Genomic DNA, 21,516 nt, shown 5'->3' on the forward strand with positions numbered 1-21,516 from the left:
AAAAAAGTTACCGCTTTCTAGTCTGTTACTCTGTCATTGTCAGTAAAAAAATAAATCAAAACAAACCAACGAAACCAACATAACCTTTTATCATAACTGAAACTGAGAGTTGAGACTGAAACAAACGGAACAATCGCTTTAGTTTTAACTAGAAAACTGAAGTTTTACTGATTATTAGGTATATATTATTGTACGTAATACAACTTTGTAGAAACAACTTCGACAAGGAAGCTGACAGAAAAATAAGCTGGGCTGGGCAGCATTTGGAAAATTGCGTCAAGTCTTCAATTCGTCGATACCCCAAAGCCTAAAGACGAAAGTCTTTAATGAATGTGTCCTACCTGTGATGACGTATGGTGCTGAAACGTGGACACTGACAGTTGGCCTTGTCCACAAGTTCAAAGTCGCTTAGCGGGCTATGTTGGGTAACTCTGAGGGACAAAATCCGTAACAACGAAATCCGTTGGATGACCAGAGTGACTGACATAGCCCAACGAATTAGAAATCTGTACTGGCAGTGGGCAGGCCACGTCTGCCGCAGAACCGATGGGGCAGACGTGTTCTGAAGTGGAGACCGCGTATCAGCAAGCGCAGTGTGGGACGACCTCCAACCCGCTGGACTGACGACCTTAAGTAAGTTTACTCTCTCTCTTCGGATCACGCTCACATAATGTACTAATTACTAGGTAATACAAATCTCTTGATCTGAATTTGGACACATAGACAAGTGGCCAGGTTTGAAGAGTATAGTTAAATCATAACATAACTTCATATGTACCTACCTACTTAAATAATTACTGTCTACTAGGTACCTAGCATTAAATGAGTTCAAAAAGGGCTGAGCCATCATTAATAATTATATTTGTTAGAACAGTTTTGACTACTGACCGCTTGATAAATGACAACACATTTTAGACATAATCTTGTGGTACACTGAAGTTAAAGTTGCAATAAAACATCTAGGTAATCTATTACAGAAAGGCAACTCTTTAATAATCAATTCAGTTTTCTTTGTTTAAGACATGTAATTAAGTTCGGGACCTTGAGTTTGAGCTGTATTTTAGTGTATGTATAAAGGTTATCTGTCTATCTATCTGCTGGCTTTTTACAGCTCATCCGTTCAACCAATTTTGACAAAAGGTACAAAGATCTTTCATCCTGGGGATGGATATAGCCTATTTTTAAATAAACTAGGCTCTGAAAATCGAACAGTTCCCACAAGATAAATGAAGTTGCGAGTATAAATTATTTAGTGTGGAGCTTTGTTACATGCTGGAGAAGGAGATAGGCTACTTTTACCCTTTAAATCAGCGCGGATAAAGTCACGGGCATCATGTACTTATTAATTAATATTATAAATAAAACTTAGACCTCATTAAGATAGATAGTAAAATAAGAAGAATAGTTCTTGTCTAATTAGCAATTTAAAAAATTAAAGATCAATAATTTCTATTTTTTCAGTGATAACTGTGGACCAGTTAGTTACGTTATGTTAACAGCCTGTGAATGACCACACCACCTGCCTAATCCACTTTGTTAGAAGAATGCAAGTTGATTTTGCTGCATCAAGACTACACTCTACAGAATCCTCATAAGTCATCTAAGTGCAGTAACACTGCGCAACAAACTACAGTTTTATAACAATATAAAAATTTAATAGTAAATAAAATGTTTTTTGTCTCTGCTTTTCTATTATGAACATAGTGTTTTTATAGCTAGTCATGCCATAAGATTCTTTTATAGGCATTTTAATTCATACCTACATACAACGGGCTAGCTTTTGAGACTTGCTGCCTTGATGGAGAAAAGAAGAGGAGATAGGGACGTTCCGGAGTCTCTGGATTCATCCATACAAAACGTGAGTGAGTCTCTGGCTGAAGGAGTGAAGGGGTTGACTTACCCCGCCGCCCCCTACCGAGGCTGTTTTAAGTCAATGACAATTTTATCAAAATTAAAAATCATTTAAAAAAGTATACATCCCCGGCGGAAAATCACTCCTTCCAAGGGAATGATTTCCCTCCCCTCCCTTTTACCTCAGCTACCCCCATCAAGGCTGCACGTTTCAAAATGTTCATACAAATAAACAAAATTGAAAATTGCCTGTTACGTTCTCAATAAGCTCATAATTAAAAAAATTGTGAGCTAATCTTTGAAGTGTTGAACCGATTTTGATGAGACTTGGTGCACAAACAGTTGGGGACAGTGTGGCTAATTCTGTTAGACGAGGTCTAAATGTATTGCTATCCTTTTCTGCAGTGCAGGGAGCTTATGAAAGGAACAGCAATACACATAAACCTGTCATTTTAATTTAGTTTTGATCATAGATTCCCGGAAATATCCAGGCAGGCAAATTCCAGAATACTTTTTAACTATTATTAGTATCATCTGAAAACTTACTTTTTTTAGGATGAAATAAAACAAATTAAATTCTTTTGTTTAAATTTAAATTAGATACTATAAGTAGGTAGGTATGCGTATAAGTATTTTACATCAGCTGTAAAATTCATAAGGTGTATTTAAGTAGGTACATCATAAACAGTTCAAATTATATAGGTATTCTACAAGTCTGATGACCCCCAGGTTAGTTGCAGTCTTGACTCTTGAATTAAGTTAGGTTCTAGTGGCCCTAGCTTAGGTAGCTGGAAGATAGGCAACATAATCTGGTAAGTATAGGTTAGGTACCATAGATGATCTGCAACCTGAAAATAATAATTTATTTTAGAAAAATACTTAATATAATAAGCTAGCTAAATTTGGTAGGTAGGTCCATTTCATACAAAATTTTACTAACTTATACCCTTCTATACTAGATTGTGCCCGCGATTTTGTCCGCGAGGACTACACAAATTTCAATTAGATAGATCAGTCAGTCAGCTTTTCCTTTTTTATATATAGATAAATTAAGTACCTACTTTCTTGTTTGTGAATGGATGCAAGTAATGGTAGGTAGTAGGTAGGTATTTTCTGTTATTGTATGTATGTTTGTTAATATACCTGGTAGGTAGGTACCTACCTAGGTTTCTATTCTGGTGAAAAAATGGGTTGATTTTATCAGATGTAGGTACCAACTTATATGTATAATTGAATCATAAATTAATGTAAGTAGGCACCTACTTAGTAGGAAATTTGAGCCACACGTTTGATGTACCTACCCATAAGGCTTAGAATAATATTATGTAGGTATTAGGTACCTAGGTATAGGTAGGTAATAAATTGTGCATATCTTACCTTTGCCTCAATGATCAAGGTGTGACATACTCTTTGTGATCGATCTTACAACGCTACAAGTAAATGCATTCTGCGAGCTATATGTATGGATGGCTATCGCTGCACAAAATGATTCATCCGAGATGCACTATTATCATTATCTATCATTTTAGCCTGTGGATGTCTGTCTTCTACATCCAATCATCGCTGCACAAAATGATTCATCCGAGATGCACTATTATCATTATCTATCATTTTAGCCTGTGGATGTCTGTCTTCTACATCCAGTCATCGCTGCACAAAATGATTCATCCGAGATGCACTATTATCATTATCTATCATTTTAGCCTGTGGATGTCTGTCTTCTACATCCAGTCATCGCTGCACAAAATGATTCATCCGAGATGCACTATTATCATTATCTATCATTTTAGCCTGTGGATGTCTGTCTTCTACATCCAGTCATCGCTGCACAAAATGATTCATCCGAGATGCACTATTATCATTATCTATCATTTTAGCCTGTGGATGTCTGTCTTCTACATCCAGTCTTGAGGCATCCTCATTCAGCCACTTCACGTTAGGTACCTACTCTATAATATGAACGGTCCATCGGTCGGTGCCCCACTAGGTACTTGTAGGTATGCTGTGGTACCAAATCTCAACTCAGTAGGAACGCAGGCATGGATTGTTCACTGCCACTTCAACTTGCTGGGTGGTTTCGACTATGTGAGAACCTGTTTCTTTGACGGATGCTCAACCAAGTACGACAGGCATGGATTGTTCACTGCCATTTCAACTTGCTGGGGGGTTTCGACTATGTGAGAACCTGTTTCTTTGACGGATGCTCAACCCAGTACGACAGGCATGGATTGTTCACTGCCACTTCAACTTGTTGGGGGGTTTCGACTATTTGAGAACCTGTTTCTTTGACGGATGCTCAACCCAGTACGACAGGCATGGATTGTTCACTGCCACTTCAACTTGCTGGGGGGTTTCGACTATGTGAGAACCTGTTTCTTTGACGGATGCTCAACCCAGTACGACAGGCAAGGATTGTTCACTGCCACTTCAACTTACGGGGGGTTTGGGCTATGTGAGAACCTGTTTCTTTGACGGATGCTCAACCCAGTACGACATGCATGGATTGTTCACTGTCACTTCAACTTGCTGAAGGGTTTGGGCTATGTGAGAACCTGTTTCTTTGACCGATACACTGCGCACATCACAAATTACGCCGCTGAACCAAATTTAAGTTACACAATCACGACGGTTAGCTTTGACTACCTTCCCAAACATTCTCCTTGCCTCCGTGGGCAAATTAAGGCACTTCACTTATTAAATTTCATCATTTTGTTTAATTATCAATAAGCTTTCACGCTTCTCTCACCGAGTATTTTTTGGTGAGTTACAATTCGACTATCGACTCGTATCCATAAGCGAAAATGACGTCATTTACTAGTTTTAGGACGTCAAACTTAGGACTCGTACTGCCAAATTACTCGATATTGGTATTGGTGTAGGTAAACGCAAACCATTCTCGATGGTGACGTAGTTATGTGGTAATTGGTATCGTAAAGTTGAAAGCTATACTCGCAAACACTCGATCATCTTTAGTTCGCAATATTTCCGCTGTGTCGCTGCCTGTAGATGTATGGAAACAGTCGATTTCGACTTTGGTATTTTTAAAACTATGAAATCTTATACTAACTGTACTGATAATGAAATCATGATACGAAACTAAAGCACTGGACAAATCACGTCGCTTACGCGATTCTCCGAGAAGGGTTCTTTTAAGTCACCTAAGGAAAACTAAAGTACAGTAAAAGCCAGTCAATCTGACGTTAAAATGGCTGGACCACGTCGGTTTTTCTCAGTTAAAGGTGTTATAGGTAGGTACTTAGTTCATCTTTTCATGAAGATTTTTGGTACCTGCACATACTTAAATAGTTTCTCAGATATTTTGTAGACTTTTATTACAATTGTATTATTTCCTCATCCTTTTATAGTTATATGTGTAAATATTGTTTATTAAGTATGCAAAATCGTCTTTTCCTTGACTTCCATATATGCTTTTTAAATTATGTCCAATTTCAGGTTTCCTCGTCGAGTTTGTGTCGTTACCCGTGGTGTCCGGTTTCACATCGGCCGCGGCGATCACTATCGCCTCTTCCCAGATCAAGGGTCTCTTCGGCTTGAAGTTCAATGCGGAGACCTTTATAACCATTTGGGGCAGTGTATTCAAACATATAACACATACTAGACTGCAGGATACGCTATTGGGGTTGTCTTGCTGTATCGTTCTTATGGGAATGAAGGTGAGTGGATACATTTTTATAATACTTAATCTAGTTTTTAGGGTTCCGTACCTCAAAAGGAAAAACAGAACCCTTATAGGATCACTTTGTTGTCTGTCTGTCTGTTTGTCAAGAAACCTACAGGGTACTTCCCGTTGACCTAGAATCATGAAATTTGGCAGGTAGGTAGATCTTATAGCTGACATTTAGGGTTAGATCACACAAAAATAAATTGTGGTCATGAACTAATAATTAGTATTTTCAACTTTCGAAGTGAGATAACTATATCAAGTGGGGTATCATATGAAAGGTCTTCATCTGTACATTCTAAAACAGATTTTTATTTATTTTTATGCATCCTAGTTTTTGAATTATCGTGCAAAATGACGAAAAAATACGACTGTAGTACGGAACCCTCATTGCGCGAGCCTGACTCGCACTTAACTCGAAATATTTAGACTGAAATAAGATGCGCATAGTGTAAATTCTAAGCTCTATGTATTACTTAGCTCGTCAACTAATTACTGCCAAACACATACAAGATTACACGATTCTTAGACGTGTTATTCATACTAATATTATAAAGCGAAAGTGTGTCTGTTTGTTTGTCTGTTTGCTAGACTTTCACGTCCCATCCGTTCAACCGATTTTGACGAAATTTGGTACACAGGTCAAAGATAGCTTACATCCCGAGAAAGGACATAGGACATACTACCTTTTATCCCGGAAAATCAAAGAGTTCCCACGCGATTTTTGAAAACCTAAACCCACGCGCACGAAGTCGCGGGCAACATCTAGTCCCATATCAACAAGTGGTCTTTGAGAAATCATGGTGACATAATATGGGTGACATAAGATTATAGATGATGTCACAATAATCGCGGACACAACAAAAAAGTCTTATTATGAACGGTGGGTTCTCTAATTGCGGTCAATTGCTCACTACCTGTGCATTGTTAGTAAGTAAACGTTTTCTCAGGCGTATTCCATCTTAGCTGAGTATTTTGACACTATAAACATTTCCTTGAAAATTGTTTTGTTTACATACGAATTTGAAGACGTGACTATGTATATTTTCCTTTACCTACTGGTTAGTCGTTGGGATTTTAAGGCCGAGGCCGCACTGTTTATTTTGCTATTACATATACGTGCTGTTTACCTACCTATTATAACATATCATAACTTTTTAATATTTCTGTAGGTACTTATGCCTACTTATAATATTATAATATTTCTTATATTATGCCACTTACTGCGATATTAAAAATATATCAGGCACGTTAAATGAAGGTACAAACAACAATAGAACAAAACGGGTAGAATTCTAACGACGAATTATCGGATTACTGTCAATTGCCATAAGGCTCAATTATTTACACTGAAAAAGAATGGAAGCGAATATCACATAGCATACTGACTTCTATGTCCACCACGTATAACATTTTCTACCGTTAAAAAAAAAAAAATCCCGTAAAGTCGCGGGAATTCCCGCGCATTCCGGCGACTTTTTCATTTTGGCAAGAAGTTTGTGTTTTTCGAGATAAAAGTACGGTAGTACTATAATTTATTCTGTGATAAAAGTCAATAAGCTATGTGATATTTTAGAAATTCGCTTCCATTCCCTTTCAGTGTAAATTGAGTCTAACTGTTAAAATGGAATTATAATTCAAAACAAGAAATTAATATAAGTAGTTAGTAGGTATGTTGTACGTAATTTATTTCTGCGCACATTATGTAGCTCAACTAACTCCAATTTGGCGTTGAACAATCCCAGTGCACATTAAACTCTGTCGAGCGATCTAATTGCCTGCTCTATTGTTTGTGGACACTAATTTCACATCTTGCTACATCCCTCCCAATCCGCTGAGTGACCTCGTCCTAACTGCACTATGATGGCTAAAGTTTGTGAAAGTAGTTTCTGCCGCACCGATGACTAACCTTTATTTATTCTGATACAGTGCTAAAAAAATTACGAGACATTTCACCGCGATTAAGAGCCTCATCTGGTGACAGAAGGGCTGGCTCATTTTTTGCGCAACGGATCAGCCTGGCTGCCCAGCGCGGAAATGCAGCCAGTATTCTTAGCACCATTCTGCGCGAGCATGATTTTTATAGTAATTAGAAAAGGTTTAAGTTTTATTGTAATAGGTACTAGCTGATGCCCGCGACTTCGAACGCCTGGGTTTAGGTTTTTAAAAATCCTAAGGATAGAAAGTAGCCTATGGCCTTCCCCGGGTTGCAAGCTACCTCTGTACCAAATTTCGTCAAAATCGGTTGAACGGTTGAGCCGTGAAAAGCTAGCAGACAGATACACTTTCGCATTTATAATATTAGTATGGATTTTAATTCAAAAAAAGGGAGCCCTTGACTGCGTTCTCACGTAATGGTAAGTGATGATGCAGCCTAGATTGAAGCGGGCTAACATTGGAGACGGTGTGGCAGTTTCATTAAAAGGAATCGATCAGGGATATTATGATTATGGATCCCTGATCGATTTCTACATGGCATTGTACCGAAACTCTAATAAATAAATCTGTGTGGCGATACTCGGTCGAGAGGACGTTTAGCAAGCGACAGGTCAAGATGGCAATCGGGGAGGGACCGCCCCGCACACCCGCATAGCTCTTTCGCTAACTCGGTGCGGGCGAGCGCGGATGAAGTGCGGGTGTGCGGGGCGTCCCCCGCCTCATACCCCAATTGCCATCTCAACCTGTCGCGGACTATACTTATTTATTATTATTAATCACGGGCAGGTAATACGCTAATGATAAAGTACTTACAACTTGAACAAAGCTTATATAGGTTTAGAACACTGGTAGTTTCAGACTTCAGTCTTCAGCTCAAATGTACCTCTCGAGGAATATAATTGGCCCGTAGTATTGTTTGTCGGCAGTAGTTTTACAACTTGTAAGATCTCCGCGCCAACTGCCAGGCCACTTTGTTATGTAGATTATCTCTATAACAGTCTATTGTTGCACCTACTGAGAGCCAATGGATAACACATTTTGGATAATGCATACTAATATTATAAATGCGCAAGTCATCACGTTCATCTAGCTAGGATAGCCAGTTCTTGATCTTGTAACATTCTTAATATTGTATACGCTTATTCCAACAAGCACGCAAATTGTTCAAGATCAAATCCATGTATGTGTGTAACTAGATAATTGAAAAATAAACGATTTTATTTAAAAAACGGTCCATCCATTATGAGCAGATTGGTTGGAGGACAGATTGGCGTTTTTGGAGACAACTTGCCCAGCGGGAAAACTCTAGAGTCTCAGCTAATTATCCAGTATATTATGCTTTCACTTTAGTCGACGGATCGCCTGCTGCATTGTCAACTGCACTCCAGGTGTTTTGGATGGTTAGTAAGTCTTGATTTGTAGTTGCAACTATAGCTTTTAATTTCTTCCTTTACTGTGTTGATATTTAGTGCTCATGGAGTTCCGATATCTGTAAGAACCATGGCGCGTTGGATAGTTAGAAGAATCAATAGAATAAAAACTTTCAGCTTTTACCTTCAAGCAATCCTCAAAATTTTCCGCCTGCTCATGGGCCATAATGTAGTCTCAGTACTCTGGAATGTGATTCAAATAAAAAATAACTGCTCTTTCTTCCGAATTACGATTGTAGTAGCTAACTTTGAGAATTGGTCTTGTTGTAACTTGTAGTTCGCAAAAGCTGAATATGTAACTACTTAACTAGGCTTTAATGGTGCTCTTACGGAGTTGGAGCGCGAGCGTTCAAAAGTACTTAATTATTCTTTGGATTTTACTAACAAGACTACGTTCAATAGGCTAAGGGATGATTACGGGCACAGCCTAAGTATTAAAAGTTAAAGAAGTTTTGGTTTTGAATGAACATACTTACTGATTGATTTCACATCACCAAAGTCTAATATCGTTGATTCAGAATCAAACCGAGAGTTCCCTCCACCCTCTCTCTAGTTCACTCTGACAATAGTTCAACGGATAAGTTTTGAATTCGAATTTCGAATTGTTTACAGAGTGTTAATGTGTCACAGAGTTGAAGTAGCTAGATACCTCAAGCCTATGCCTCACGCTGTCCCGTCCAGGTGTGCCCGTTTGAGCCAAGTGCCTGTATTTTATTTTCATTCCTCTGTCAAGAGTCAAGACTATCATTCCTCTTCCCAAATACGAAAAATTAATCCTCTCCCGTCGAACTTTGTTGGCTCACTGACGCGTGGCGTATAATCTAAGTAAATATTTTTCCTTAAGTGACTTAAAACGTAAGCAAGGTGCACTATACGCGACTAGGGTTGCCAGGTCGCCAAACTTAATAGCCGGACAGACCAGCCAGTTTGTCCGGACATTTGGGTACAAAGGCCGGATACCCTACATTAGTGAGGATTTTGTGTCTTAGTATTAATAGGTACGACAATTTTTTTTAATGTAAAATCAAGCTTTTTTATTATTGTCATAAATCTTGTTGTCAGACGGCACTGCCGCCTGCGGGAGCGACCGATAGTCGACTCGCCTGCGCTCGGCCACGCTCGTTTGCGAAATGTAAGCATAACAAAAGCCGGACAAGCCGGACACCGTTTATTTTAGCCGGACACGCAATCAAAAAGCCTACCTATGTCCGGCTTTATCCGGACACTTGGCAACCCTATACGCGACCTATATGATCTTGTTACCGCGAACTGACAATGAAATCATGCAAGTATAAATCATAACTACAGAAGGCCTAAAGCACTAGCCAAATCGTGTCGCTTACGCGCTTCTTCGAGAAGGGAAGTTTCTTCGATTTGTTTATCTTTTAAGTAAGCTAAGGAAAACTACAATAAGTGTAGTAATTAACTCGCGTGTCGTCATCGTAAGTAGGAAAAATAGGCTCGGATGTTTTTTTTTTGGAGATTTGAAACGTCATAAATACTGTTTATGCCGTGAAAGCAATGTTAAGTTATTTACTAAAAAACTTAAAGTAGCTGGAAAATAAGTTGTTCACAAAAATGGATTGGTAAGTATTGGCTTATTCCAGTGCAATTAACAAATTCCTCGTAGAGCTGTTTATACAAATATTTGCTTGAACTGAGTTGACTTCATTCATTGGATTATTTTGTATCTGTAATTGTGCTGTTGCTCCTTCCAAATTATTGTTATGAGTAAAACTTCGCAAAACTTATATTGCCGTCGTTCAGAACTGGCTGAATACGTAACAACAACGTTTTTAGTGTTGCTGCTTTGAACTTGTATTATTGAGAAGTTTTATAAAAATTGTCGAGTTGGAGTAAAGTATTTTATATGTACTCGTAAAGTGGCTCTTACTTCACCGCTATTTTGGGCGATAATAATATCATCGCACAGTTATTAGACATATGGGTCCGAGACATGGTCGCTAATTTATGGGCCTCATAAGAAAGCTCAGAGTCACTCAGCGGGCGATGGAGAGAGCTATACTTGGAGTTCCTCTACGTGTTCGAATCAGAAATGAGGAGATCCGTAGGAGAACTAGACTAACCGACATAGCTCAACGGGTTGCGAAGCTGAAGTGGCAATAGGCAGCTCAAGGTGCTGGAATGGCGACCTCGCATCGGAAGACGCAGCGTTGGAGACCCCCCCACTAGGTGGATGGACGACATTAGACGAGTCGCAGGGAGTCGCTGGATTCCCTAGAAGTGTGGAAGTCCCTGATGATGATGATGATGATGATGATGATGATGATGATGATGATGATGATGACAGTTATTAAACTACAATGCCATGCGGTAGGGTGGAGTAGTAGACGATGTCGCGGGGATAAGCTAACGTAGCTGAAAATGCCAATGTTATCTGAAGACAAAGAAAGATATACTAATTTTTATATTATTTAACTGTCTGTCTACATTATGTTTGATAAAAAATACGATCTATCTAGATTCTTAACTATATAACTACCTAGATTAGATAATCAAATAACGTAACGTCCGTTACGCACCGAATCCCTGTAAAACCTTGAACAAATTATTTCTTTCAAGTGCAAAAACTCAGCTAAATTATTTATACATATTGTACCTACCTACCTACATACCTAATGCACATAACTCCGAATCAGAGGTCCCGGGATCGAACTTCGGAGGCCGACGTTAGACGTCTAGGCTACCACATGATTATACCTACTATTATAATATACTATTTCGTAAGTACCTACTGCTATTTACATTACATATATACGATTACATACTAAATTTGTAGAGATGTTCGCAGGATACGTAGCGCATACTGTAGTTGTCTAGATTTCAATATAATTCATTGAATATTCTACGATTCCATAGTACGAGTAGCTACTTAGATGTCGGAGCGAATGTGCTGTTTCAATTAGGTACATTATTTAGTAACCAACAGATTCTGAGAGAATTTCAGGTTACTATTTTTGTTAGTAACCAATAGTCGGGCTGAAATTTGGTATATAGATAGCTTTTATGACTTAGACATTCGCTAAGAAAGGAATTTTGAAAATTCAACCCTTAAGGGGGTAAAATTGGTGTTCGAAATTTGTGTAGTCCACGTGGATGAAGTCGCGAACACAAGCTAGTTTATGTGACGGCTCATTGTACAAAAACAGATCTCGCATGCCGTCCCGTTGAGGTCCCGTCGTATGTGGCAAAGCCCTTATAAATTTAAATCACAGTTCATCACTGCCTGGTTCTAAGCTTGAAACAGCTGATGGCAATTGTATTACAATGAACTGAATATTCTAGCAGGGGCTCAGTGTTTGCGCTCTGTTTAATAAGTCCAAACTTGCTATGCTGAATACTAGGTAGGTATTTCTCATTGCTTTTGTCTCCGTTTTGTTCTTTCATTACTTATGAAAATGATAATTGCATCAGTACCCTTATTATAATCAGTACCCTTATTATAAATGCGAAAGTGTGTTTGTTTGTTGGTTTGTCCTTCAATCACGTCGCAGCGGTGCAACGGATTGACGTGATTTTTTGGATGGGTATAGATCCTGAACTGACCTGGAGCTACTTTTTATCCCGGAAATCAAAGATTTCCCACGGGATTTTTAAAAAACCTAATTCCACGCGGACGAAGTCGCGGGCATCAGCTAGTTTGTTATAAGTCCCGCAAATTGCTATTTCGCTGGAACACTGTCTCATTAACATCGAAATGACGACATTTTGACGATAACCGAAATAAAAATATACAGTCTAGTGCTGACGTCACTAAAATGCCGGCCACGCTCATTAGCAATTTGCGTGACTTATAAAACATCGTGGTTAGATGTACATGGAATCTTCTTCAGTAAGTAGGTACAATTTCATCGTCGTCGTCGTGCCCGACGAAGAAGCCCGTAAAAGGTAGAAAATATTTTGTAGAATATTATGTAGATTGTAGGCATTAGAGTTTCGCTAAAGGAGCTTCAACCGATTTAAAAAAAAAAAAATTGTCTGCCTGCTAGCTTTTCACGGCCTATCCAATTTTTTCAATTTTTGGTACATAATATATGTAGATAGGCTTGCATCCCGGAATCGGGAAGGGAACGCTCCGCACACCTGCACAGCCCTCGCGCTAAACCGGCGCGGGCGAGCGCGGGTAACGTGCGGGTGTGCGGGGTGTCCCTCCCGCCTTATATCCCGATTGCCATATCAACCTGCCGCGTACTATAGGTTACTTTTACTTCAAAAAAATTAAAGTTTCCACCAGGATATCATGTAGAGACTATTAAAGTGAGTTTTATTACTTACAGGCTCTAAAGGAGATTCGTCTAAAAGACGCCCAGGATGAGAAAGGACGTCGCAACACAGTCATATTGCAAAGGAGCTTTTGGTTCGCGGGCGTATCAAGAAACGCTGTTGTCGTCGTCATTGCGTCGGTCATTGCTTACTTTGTGCATGAAGATAGCGAGGAACCGCTTATACTTACAGGTGAGTTTGAATGATAATTTCCTACCGAACGAACTTCGGCCTGGCGGCCATTTTCCACAGAGATTTACCATCTGCGTGGGAGATATGCGTCGGAACTAACGTTGCCGTCAAGTGTCCCCTTTGTTCTTGTTTGAATATTCTAAGCCTCTGTTCTCCAACAGCGCCCCCTGTCAATGTCATTCAAGTGCCAAGAGAGCCTTGTCGCACTGTACATTCACTTTACATTATTATTATAGTGCATAAGTGTGTACACAAACATAGACGCTCTCTCTTTTCCTTACTCTCATAGTGATATGAGATGGAAATATGACATGATTGGAGAGAGTTCAGGCGTAGAACCGACGCTCTGAGGCAAGAAAGGAGGTGAAACATTGCCAACTTCATAACTCCGGGTTAGTAACTATTGTGAATTTCTTGACAGAAAGCCCCAGTAGGTAGGTATCTGACTATTTTTTGGTGCGACCCGGGAATACAACCCAAGATCTCCTCATCCTCACCTTTACACTAGACCAACGAGGAAGTTACAATAAAGGCTTGGCCTAAATATGAGGAAAAAATATCTTAAACCTAAATGTTTACGCAATATATTTCGTCAACAATTACTTAAGGGGACTCAGTTCGGTGCTTTCTTCATACAAACGTAGGAGGGAAAATACAACAATATTCGATATTGTACGCACAAAACTAAGAATTATATCGATTTATCTCGTCATTATCTAGGTTTATTGATATATAAAACATTGAAAAAAATATTGATTAAAAAGTTACGAGGCTCAAAAGATTCCTATTTTAACACTAAATTAATGACAACTTTGGGCGTAAATAAATAAGATTAGGGATATGAAAATTCTAAAACAATTTATCATTAGACGTAGTTTATTTATTCATTAGTTGAAATAACTTTACTTTGCAAACATAAATTCAGCAGTTTTTTCTCAAAAATACTTTTCCTAAACCCTTATCGCGCGCTTGATTTCGGTGAAAATCATCGTGCCTCTCAACTTTCTCATACAATGTCAAGTGAAAAGCAAACATGTTACCCACGTGCGCTGCCAATTTCGGTCGAGCGTCCTGCGTCACCTTAATTGAATTTGACCGGAAATTGAATAGAAGCAGTTCACGAACTCGACCGAGAGAAAGCAGATTACATCAACTCGATAATAGACTTTGGCAATAATGAGAAGGAAATATCAATTTATCAACAAAAAGTGAACCGACGCGACGGAGAATTAGCTGTACATTTCACGTCATTGTGACTTGCGACAATGTATATACGCGACAGTTCGAGATGGCGATCACACGGCACACGTCACCCGCGTTCGCCCGCACAGGGTTAGCGTGGGGGCGGTGCGGTTGGGCATCCCTATTGCCATCTTGACCTGTTGCGTATTATACCTACTTCGCATTGTAACAGCTGATTTATTAGTTACTAGCTGTTGCCCGCGACTTTGTCCGTGTCCCGTGGGAACTGTCTTTTCCCGTGGATTCTTCATACAAACCTTATCCTGACAATTACAAACACAACAAAAAAGCATTATCCAATTCTTGCAGTCTTTGGGAGTTACATACATTTTGGCGGTTCATTTTTATTTATATAGATTTTAGGAGTTAGGAGTTTGGTGTAAGGAACCATAGATCTCTCTTGCATCTCGGAGACGCACATATTATTAAGTATACTCTTTTTAATTCGGAAAATCAAAAAGTTTTTAAGGGATTTGCAAAGGCCCACCCGTTTTACTGATTTTGACGAAAGGCGAAAATACAATTTTTGACAAAATACAGCTTGCATCCCGGAGGAGGAATCTACTTTTATATTGAACCAAAGAGTTTCGACGGAATTTCCAAAAACCTGAAACCACTCAGACAATGCTACACAACTTCAGCTAAGTGATAAATTAAAATCTAATCCGCCGCGCGTTGCACTGCGTGTTTAATTTACAGTCATGTGTAAAGCTTGTTCAAGTATAACAGTAAGATTTATTGTAAAGTACTTCCAGTGGTAGCAATTCAGTTTATATTTTTGTCGCGTAGAGAGAAATATACGTGACGTGCAGCAACCATACGGCGTATTATTTACGGTGTTGCACTGCAGCAAGCTGTCTCTTTAGCATGATATGCTGTTTGTATTTCGCGAACCGTAAATGGGTAGTAGGTATGGAGCGGGAATATGTAGAGAATGTTGTTTTACCCTTAGTTTTACCCTTAAATTGTTATTCACTAAAACAAAATAGAGGTTGAAAATGGTCCCTTAAGTGTGACTTTTAAAAATTAACCTTAACATAGCGTAAATCTGTCAGTCAAATCACGATGTTTTTCCATCCATTTCTCGACGATATAGCTTTATGCACAGTTAATGTTGACATGAAAAATACAGTCTGAAAAACTTGACATTCGACAATGAATTACTACTAAAAATACGGCTGAGTGGCTATTTCTTTAAGTATAAAATTTTGTAGTAGCTAAGTACTGCATTTCCGACTTCTAGAAAAGATGACCGAATGAAACAATAACCACAAAATCCGGCTGTAGGAAATGTGAATTTATAACAATTGTTTATAGACTATCGTTGGTGGCCTTAGACCGATTCGATCAAGTTTTAATGGGGTACCGGCCTTACTGAAATTCAGGCGATTCAGCAAAATTGCCAAGTCAGGCATATTATTGATCAAGTGGTCAGTTAGAATACACGTATGTCGGCATTAGCGTGAGTAATTGTTGATGTATTGCTATTATTTTCCAAATATTTTCCGTCAATGTACAGTAGGTAAAGGAAAACTACTTGGAATACTTGGATACGCTGGGAAAGCACTCGATGTCGCTTTCAGGCGAGTTTAGTCATCATATTGGTATTTAAAGCTCATAGTTTGAAATTAGATATAAAATTACCGAGTTTTCATTCCTTAGGTGCAACGCTCACCTAGAGAGTATATATACCAGAGACGCAGCATTTTTAGGGTTTGTATCTGTCTGTCTGTATGTCCGTCCGTCTGTCGTGTCTGTCAAGAAAACCTATAGGGTACTTCCCTTTGACCTTGAATCATGAAATTTGGCAGGTAGGTAGGTCTTATAGCAGACATAATTAGGGGAAAATCTGAAAACCGTGAATTTGTGGTTACATCACACAAAAAAATTAAATTGTGGTCATGAACTAATAATCAGTGTTTTCAATTTTCAAAGATAATTTTATATCAAGTGGGCTATCATATGAAAGGGCTTCACTTGTGCATTCTAAGACAGATTTTTGTTTATTTTTATGCATCATAGTTTTTGATTTATCGTGCAAAATGTCGACAAAATACGACTGTAGTACGGAACCCTCAGTGCGCGAGCCTGACTCGCACTTGGCCGTTTTTTTTGGATTGTTATAAAAAAAATCTAATTGGCCTTGGCCCCAGTTCACTCTGTAGGTGTGTATTAAGCCTTTATAAAGTTCTGTTAGTACTTGATACTTAATTATTTTTATTAAATTAATCTTACCCTTTTTCAGGTGACATAACTCCAGGGCTACCAAAACCAGAGCTTCCACCGTTTCAAACAACGGTTGGCAACACTACGTTTGGCGCTGGAGAAATGTTTTCACATCTTGGATCGGGTCTGATTGTAGTGCCTCTTGTCGGAGTCATTTCCAACGTCGCCATCGCTAAAGCATTCTGTGAGTAGGTACTTCATAGTAATTATTTGTACATAGTATACCTACCTACTGTTAAGTACATGAGTGGGCTTCACGGTGTAAGGGAATGATTGAGAAAAATCGTAGGTAAAGCGCTGATAGCCTAGTGGTTAAAACGTTGGCCCCCTAGTCGAGGGTCTGGGGTTCAATCCCGGGTAAGTTTTCGGAGCTAAGTATGTGAAAATCTCTTGCCTTAAGAATGAAGGAAAACATCGTGAGGAAACCTGCATGCCTGAGAGTTTTCCATAATATTCTCAAAGGTGTGTAAAGTCTGCCAAACCGCAATTTTATTGACCAGCGTGGTAGACTATGGCCAAACCATTCTCATTCTGATTTGCTGTGAATTCATACCCATCCTAAGTAGTGTGAGCCGGCGATAGGTTCAATCCGCGTGCGTACCTACACGGAGAAATACATGTTTTAATCTTAGTCGAATAAAAAATGTCTAAATATATAAAAGGAAAAGGTGACTGACTGACTGACTGACTGATCTATGAACGCACAGCTCAAACTACTGGACGGATCGGGCTGAAATTTAGTATGCAGATAGCTATTATGACGTATATATCCGCTAAGAAATGATTTTTGAAAATTCTACCCCTAACGGGGTAAAATAGGAGTTCGAAATTTGTGACTTCGTCCGCGTGGACTACACAAATTCCGAACAAGTTTTGAATAAGCTAGTAAAATATGAGTATGCAATAGAATGAGGATCTGTCACTGTGTAGTCTATATTATCGCCAATACCAGTATCCTGGTATTAGACATTTCAATACTTGTATTGAAAAAAGATGTTAAAAGTCCGGGATCTCGGTATTGGACAATACCGGTATCCCGGTATTGGAAGCCAATCACAATGTTTTCCTTCACCGTTAAAGCAAGTGATATTTAATGCTAATATGTACAAAGCTGTTATTATTATGTTGGTTCCCGTAATAGCCTGGTATTTATTATTTGAACCTAGGGTAACATTAAGGCTTAATCCAATTATTTGCTTAATAATTATGCCTTAGCACTGCCAGTCGCTAAGGAGACCGCACATTTCTAATCACACTTTGCCACCATTAAATTTCACCTCACAAAATGAACTCACGAAGCTCTTAATTTCATTTGAATACTGAACACTTTTAACATGAAAGTCGTCTTAGGTTGAAAGAGTAGTCGCAGAGTAAATACTAAAAACGGTTGAAGTAGGGTTGTCACTTGTCACCAACTCCATCTGGCCATTAATAGGCTACTTGACTCCTATCTAATTTCATCCAATAAATGATTATTTATTAAGCTTTTATTTTATAGTATTTTGCTAGTATTTTGCTTAAGACAACGAAATATATCAATAACAATTATTAAAAACGCAGGATGGATATATAAATCCAATTTTAAAAAATACAGTTTTTATTTTTATTTGAAACGCAGAAAACGCTGTCAGCCATGATGTGACGTCATTAAATATGTAAACAAAGAAATGTCATCTCTATGTCACGCGGGGACTAACGTAGTATCCATATATATAAAATTTAAAGTCCTGACTAACTTATATATCAACGCACAGCCTAAACATCTAAACAGCTGGTCCTAGATACATGAAATTTAGTGGGTGTGTTCTTTGTAGGTAAAGAGAAGGTATCCACTAGGAAAAGATTTTTTGAAATTCCACCCCTGAGTGGGTTAATGGGGGTTTGAAATTTATGAAGTCCACGCGGGCGAAGTCACGAGCATATGCTAGTTTTTATATATTTCTAAAAACTCATAGTAAACGTAAAAAAATATCGTTTTCTCTTTATAAATTGAATAAGTTATTAAGTAAGACTTACAACAAAGTGATCTTTGCAAAAATAAATTTGGGTTGAAGTCGTTAGTCATATAGGATCCCTTTAAGCAAGTCTTCGCGTGTTACGTATATTTATTTCACTGGGCACCCTAATCCACAACTTTCCTGTGGTCTTTATCGATGCGTTTTTACATTCTCGGATGATACAATAACGATATTTACTATATTTTTCATGTAAACTAGTATAGAAGTCATGTTTATTAAACTTTGGGAGGTTATGCTGTTGTTTACAAATGCATGACATCAGAGCACAGATAATCTATCGGTCAAACATGGCCGACAGTGTTTTCAGCTGTCTAAGAAAAATATATTTTTAAATTAAAGTTTTACGGTTTTTAGGGCGCAAAAAAATATAGTGTTAATTTTTTTGATCTAATAGGACAAATATTAACCATTTAAGACCAACTTAAAAAAAGTGTCAACTAGCCTATTAGAGGGTGCCGATGAAAGTTGAGACACAAAATTACACGTTGTTTGACAGTAAAATAAAGTCTTCAAATCGAATATTAGGTACATATTTCATAATTTTAGTCGACGATTTGAGTAATTAATTAATAGAACTGAACACTTTTTACGTATTAATAATTTTTATTCTCTATTATCTTATTGGATGATGCTGCTTATATATTTTTTGGGCACAATGCTTTGATGCAGTGGCATCGGTGAGGTTTAAAATTTGATGTACTTGATATTATAAATTTGTTCAAATTACTCATTTTAAATAAACGTATCCAATAGGTTATAATTAATTGCACTAGAAAGTTTTAAGAGAATAGCAAATTTAGTAAACAGATTAATCGATGTTTTTAAAATCTAAGAACGGATTAGTTGCTACTTAACCAAAGACAAAACATCAATAATACCTACAGTATGTCTTGAGAACAAAAATTAATAAAGGTTTTTATGCGATTTATTAAACAAAATCTTAGACTGGTAACCCTAGGTCGGAACGACTTGAGTGGTCTTTGGTTATGCTTACTAATTAACAGCAGTAATGAGACGTACAGCAGCAAAGATTTTATCAAATTATACAAATATAGACTCTATATTCTACTGAATTAAGATCTTAAATTGCGTGTAAATATTCAAATTAAAAAAAGTACTGTAATCTTTATTACTTGTTTGAAACGAAATCTCAGGAACGCCAATGTAAAACTGTTTGGTATGAAACAATAAACTAAAAATTTGTTCCGGAAATCAAAGAGTTCTATCAGAACCTCGGAATTCTTTAAAAAAAACACGTGGACGAAATCGCAAGCATCATCTATTGGGAACATAGCTTACATCCTGCTTATGCAAGTAACTAGGTATAGTATAGGTACCTATAGGGTATAGTGTACCTATGATCTTACTTTTTTAATTACCTACTATGACGCATTTTTCTTTACGGTGACGGAACGGTGAAGGATAAACATCATGAGGAAACCTGCATGCTTGAGAGCTCTCCATAATGGTCTCAACTCAAAGGCTTGTGAAGTCTGGGAATCCACACTTGGCCAGCGTGGTAGACTAGGGCTAAACCCCTTCTCTCTCTGAGAGGAGACCCATGCTCTATAGTGAGCCGAAGATGGGTTGATCATGATCATCATTATGATTTTTCTTTAAGGTATATACAGCAACGACTTTTATAATACAAACAGAGGAAAGATGTGTTAGAAAAACTAGAGCTTTTATTTTGAACGAAAGAAAATTTTATATTGCTAGGTTGTTAGAATGTCAACTTGTCCGCATGCCTTTGGTGTAAAAGAAAATAATACAATACAATTTAACAAAAAGTTTGAAATTCATACAAAACGAGAAATAGTGGTTCAAATTACTGAAACAAATTACGAGCACCACAGATGCTCGGGGCATTCATGTGTTTGTATTAAATTACATTTAGCTTAATATTATAGTCCGGGAGAAGATTGTGAGATTGCTTAGTTAAAAATTCCTAAAAAACCTTTTACGTAATAGATCCATACTTCCGTAGGTACTGATATTATTATGTATAAATCGGTCTATCTGCTAGCTTTTCTTGACGAATAAGTTAGCCTTGAAGTGTAGAGTGTGTATCAATAAGTTATGTTATTAAATCTACTGCATAATAAGTTAAATAATAATAAAATAATCAACTAAATCTAAACATGAAAATATGGGAATCAGAACAATGACAAAAGTAAATTGTAGGTCGTAACAACTACATAAACACACTTCACATAAAATTCAATGCTAAAAATGTAGCCCAAAATTCAGGTCAGTGTCATCAGCAAAGTAGGAGTTATATTTTTGTAGTTGTGCATTATTCATAAGAAATAAAAGAATAACAAAAAATAGAATTTTACACTGAACGATACAATTGCTGTGTATAAACTAATCTGAGTATAACGGTGCTATAATACAGGTGTTATACTTATAGTTAAATAAATAGGGCGTAAGAGATATTATACTCTGCTAACGAAAACTGAAACCGGGCATTTAGTAGGTATTACCTACCTATATAGGTATATAGAGTCCCTCAGCGTTTGAATGACTTTAAAAATCTTTTTTTAATTTTTTACCTAATTACCATAAGGAATCACCTAGTTGTAATTGTACCAACTAGTTAAAAAAAAACAAAAAAAACACTAAAATATAAATATTCCGATCAGCTGTTTAT

The 21,516-nt window shown here is 37.7% G+C and overlaps 1 protein-coding gene across 3 annotated transcripts in view; it reads left to right on the forward strand.

The window, feature by feature from the left end:
- The window catches only part of LOC117987977 (sodium-independent sulfate anion transporter-like), a 56,690-nt gene that overhangs the window by 7,725 nt on the left and 27,449 nt on the right, over positions 1-21,516 (forward strand). For all 3 annotated transcript variants that reach the window (XM_034975064.2, XM_034975065.2, XM_069502555.1), the window contains exons 4-6: positions 5,305-5,525; positions 13,200-13,377; positions 16,865-17,029. In XM_034975064.2, coding sequence (XP_034830955.1) covers positions 5,305-5,525; positions 13,200-13,377; positions 16,865-17,029 — 564 coding nt within the window. The remainder of the gene's footprint in view (positions 1-5,304; positions 5,526-13,199; positions 13,378-16,864; positions 17,030-21,516) is intronic.

The sequence above is a fragment of the Maniola hyperantus genome, chromosome 13 (assembly GCF_902806685.2).
Source record: "Maniola hyperantus chromosome 13, iAphHyp1.2, whole genome shotgun sequence".
In the NCBI taxonomy this organism is placed as follows: Eukaryota; Metazoa; Arthropoda; class Insecta; order Lepidoptera; family Nymphalidae; genus Maniola; species Maniola hyperantus.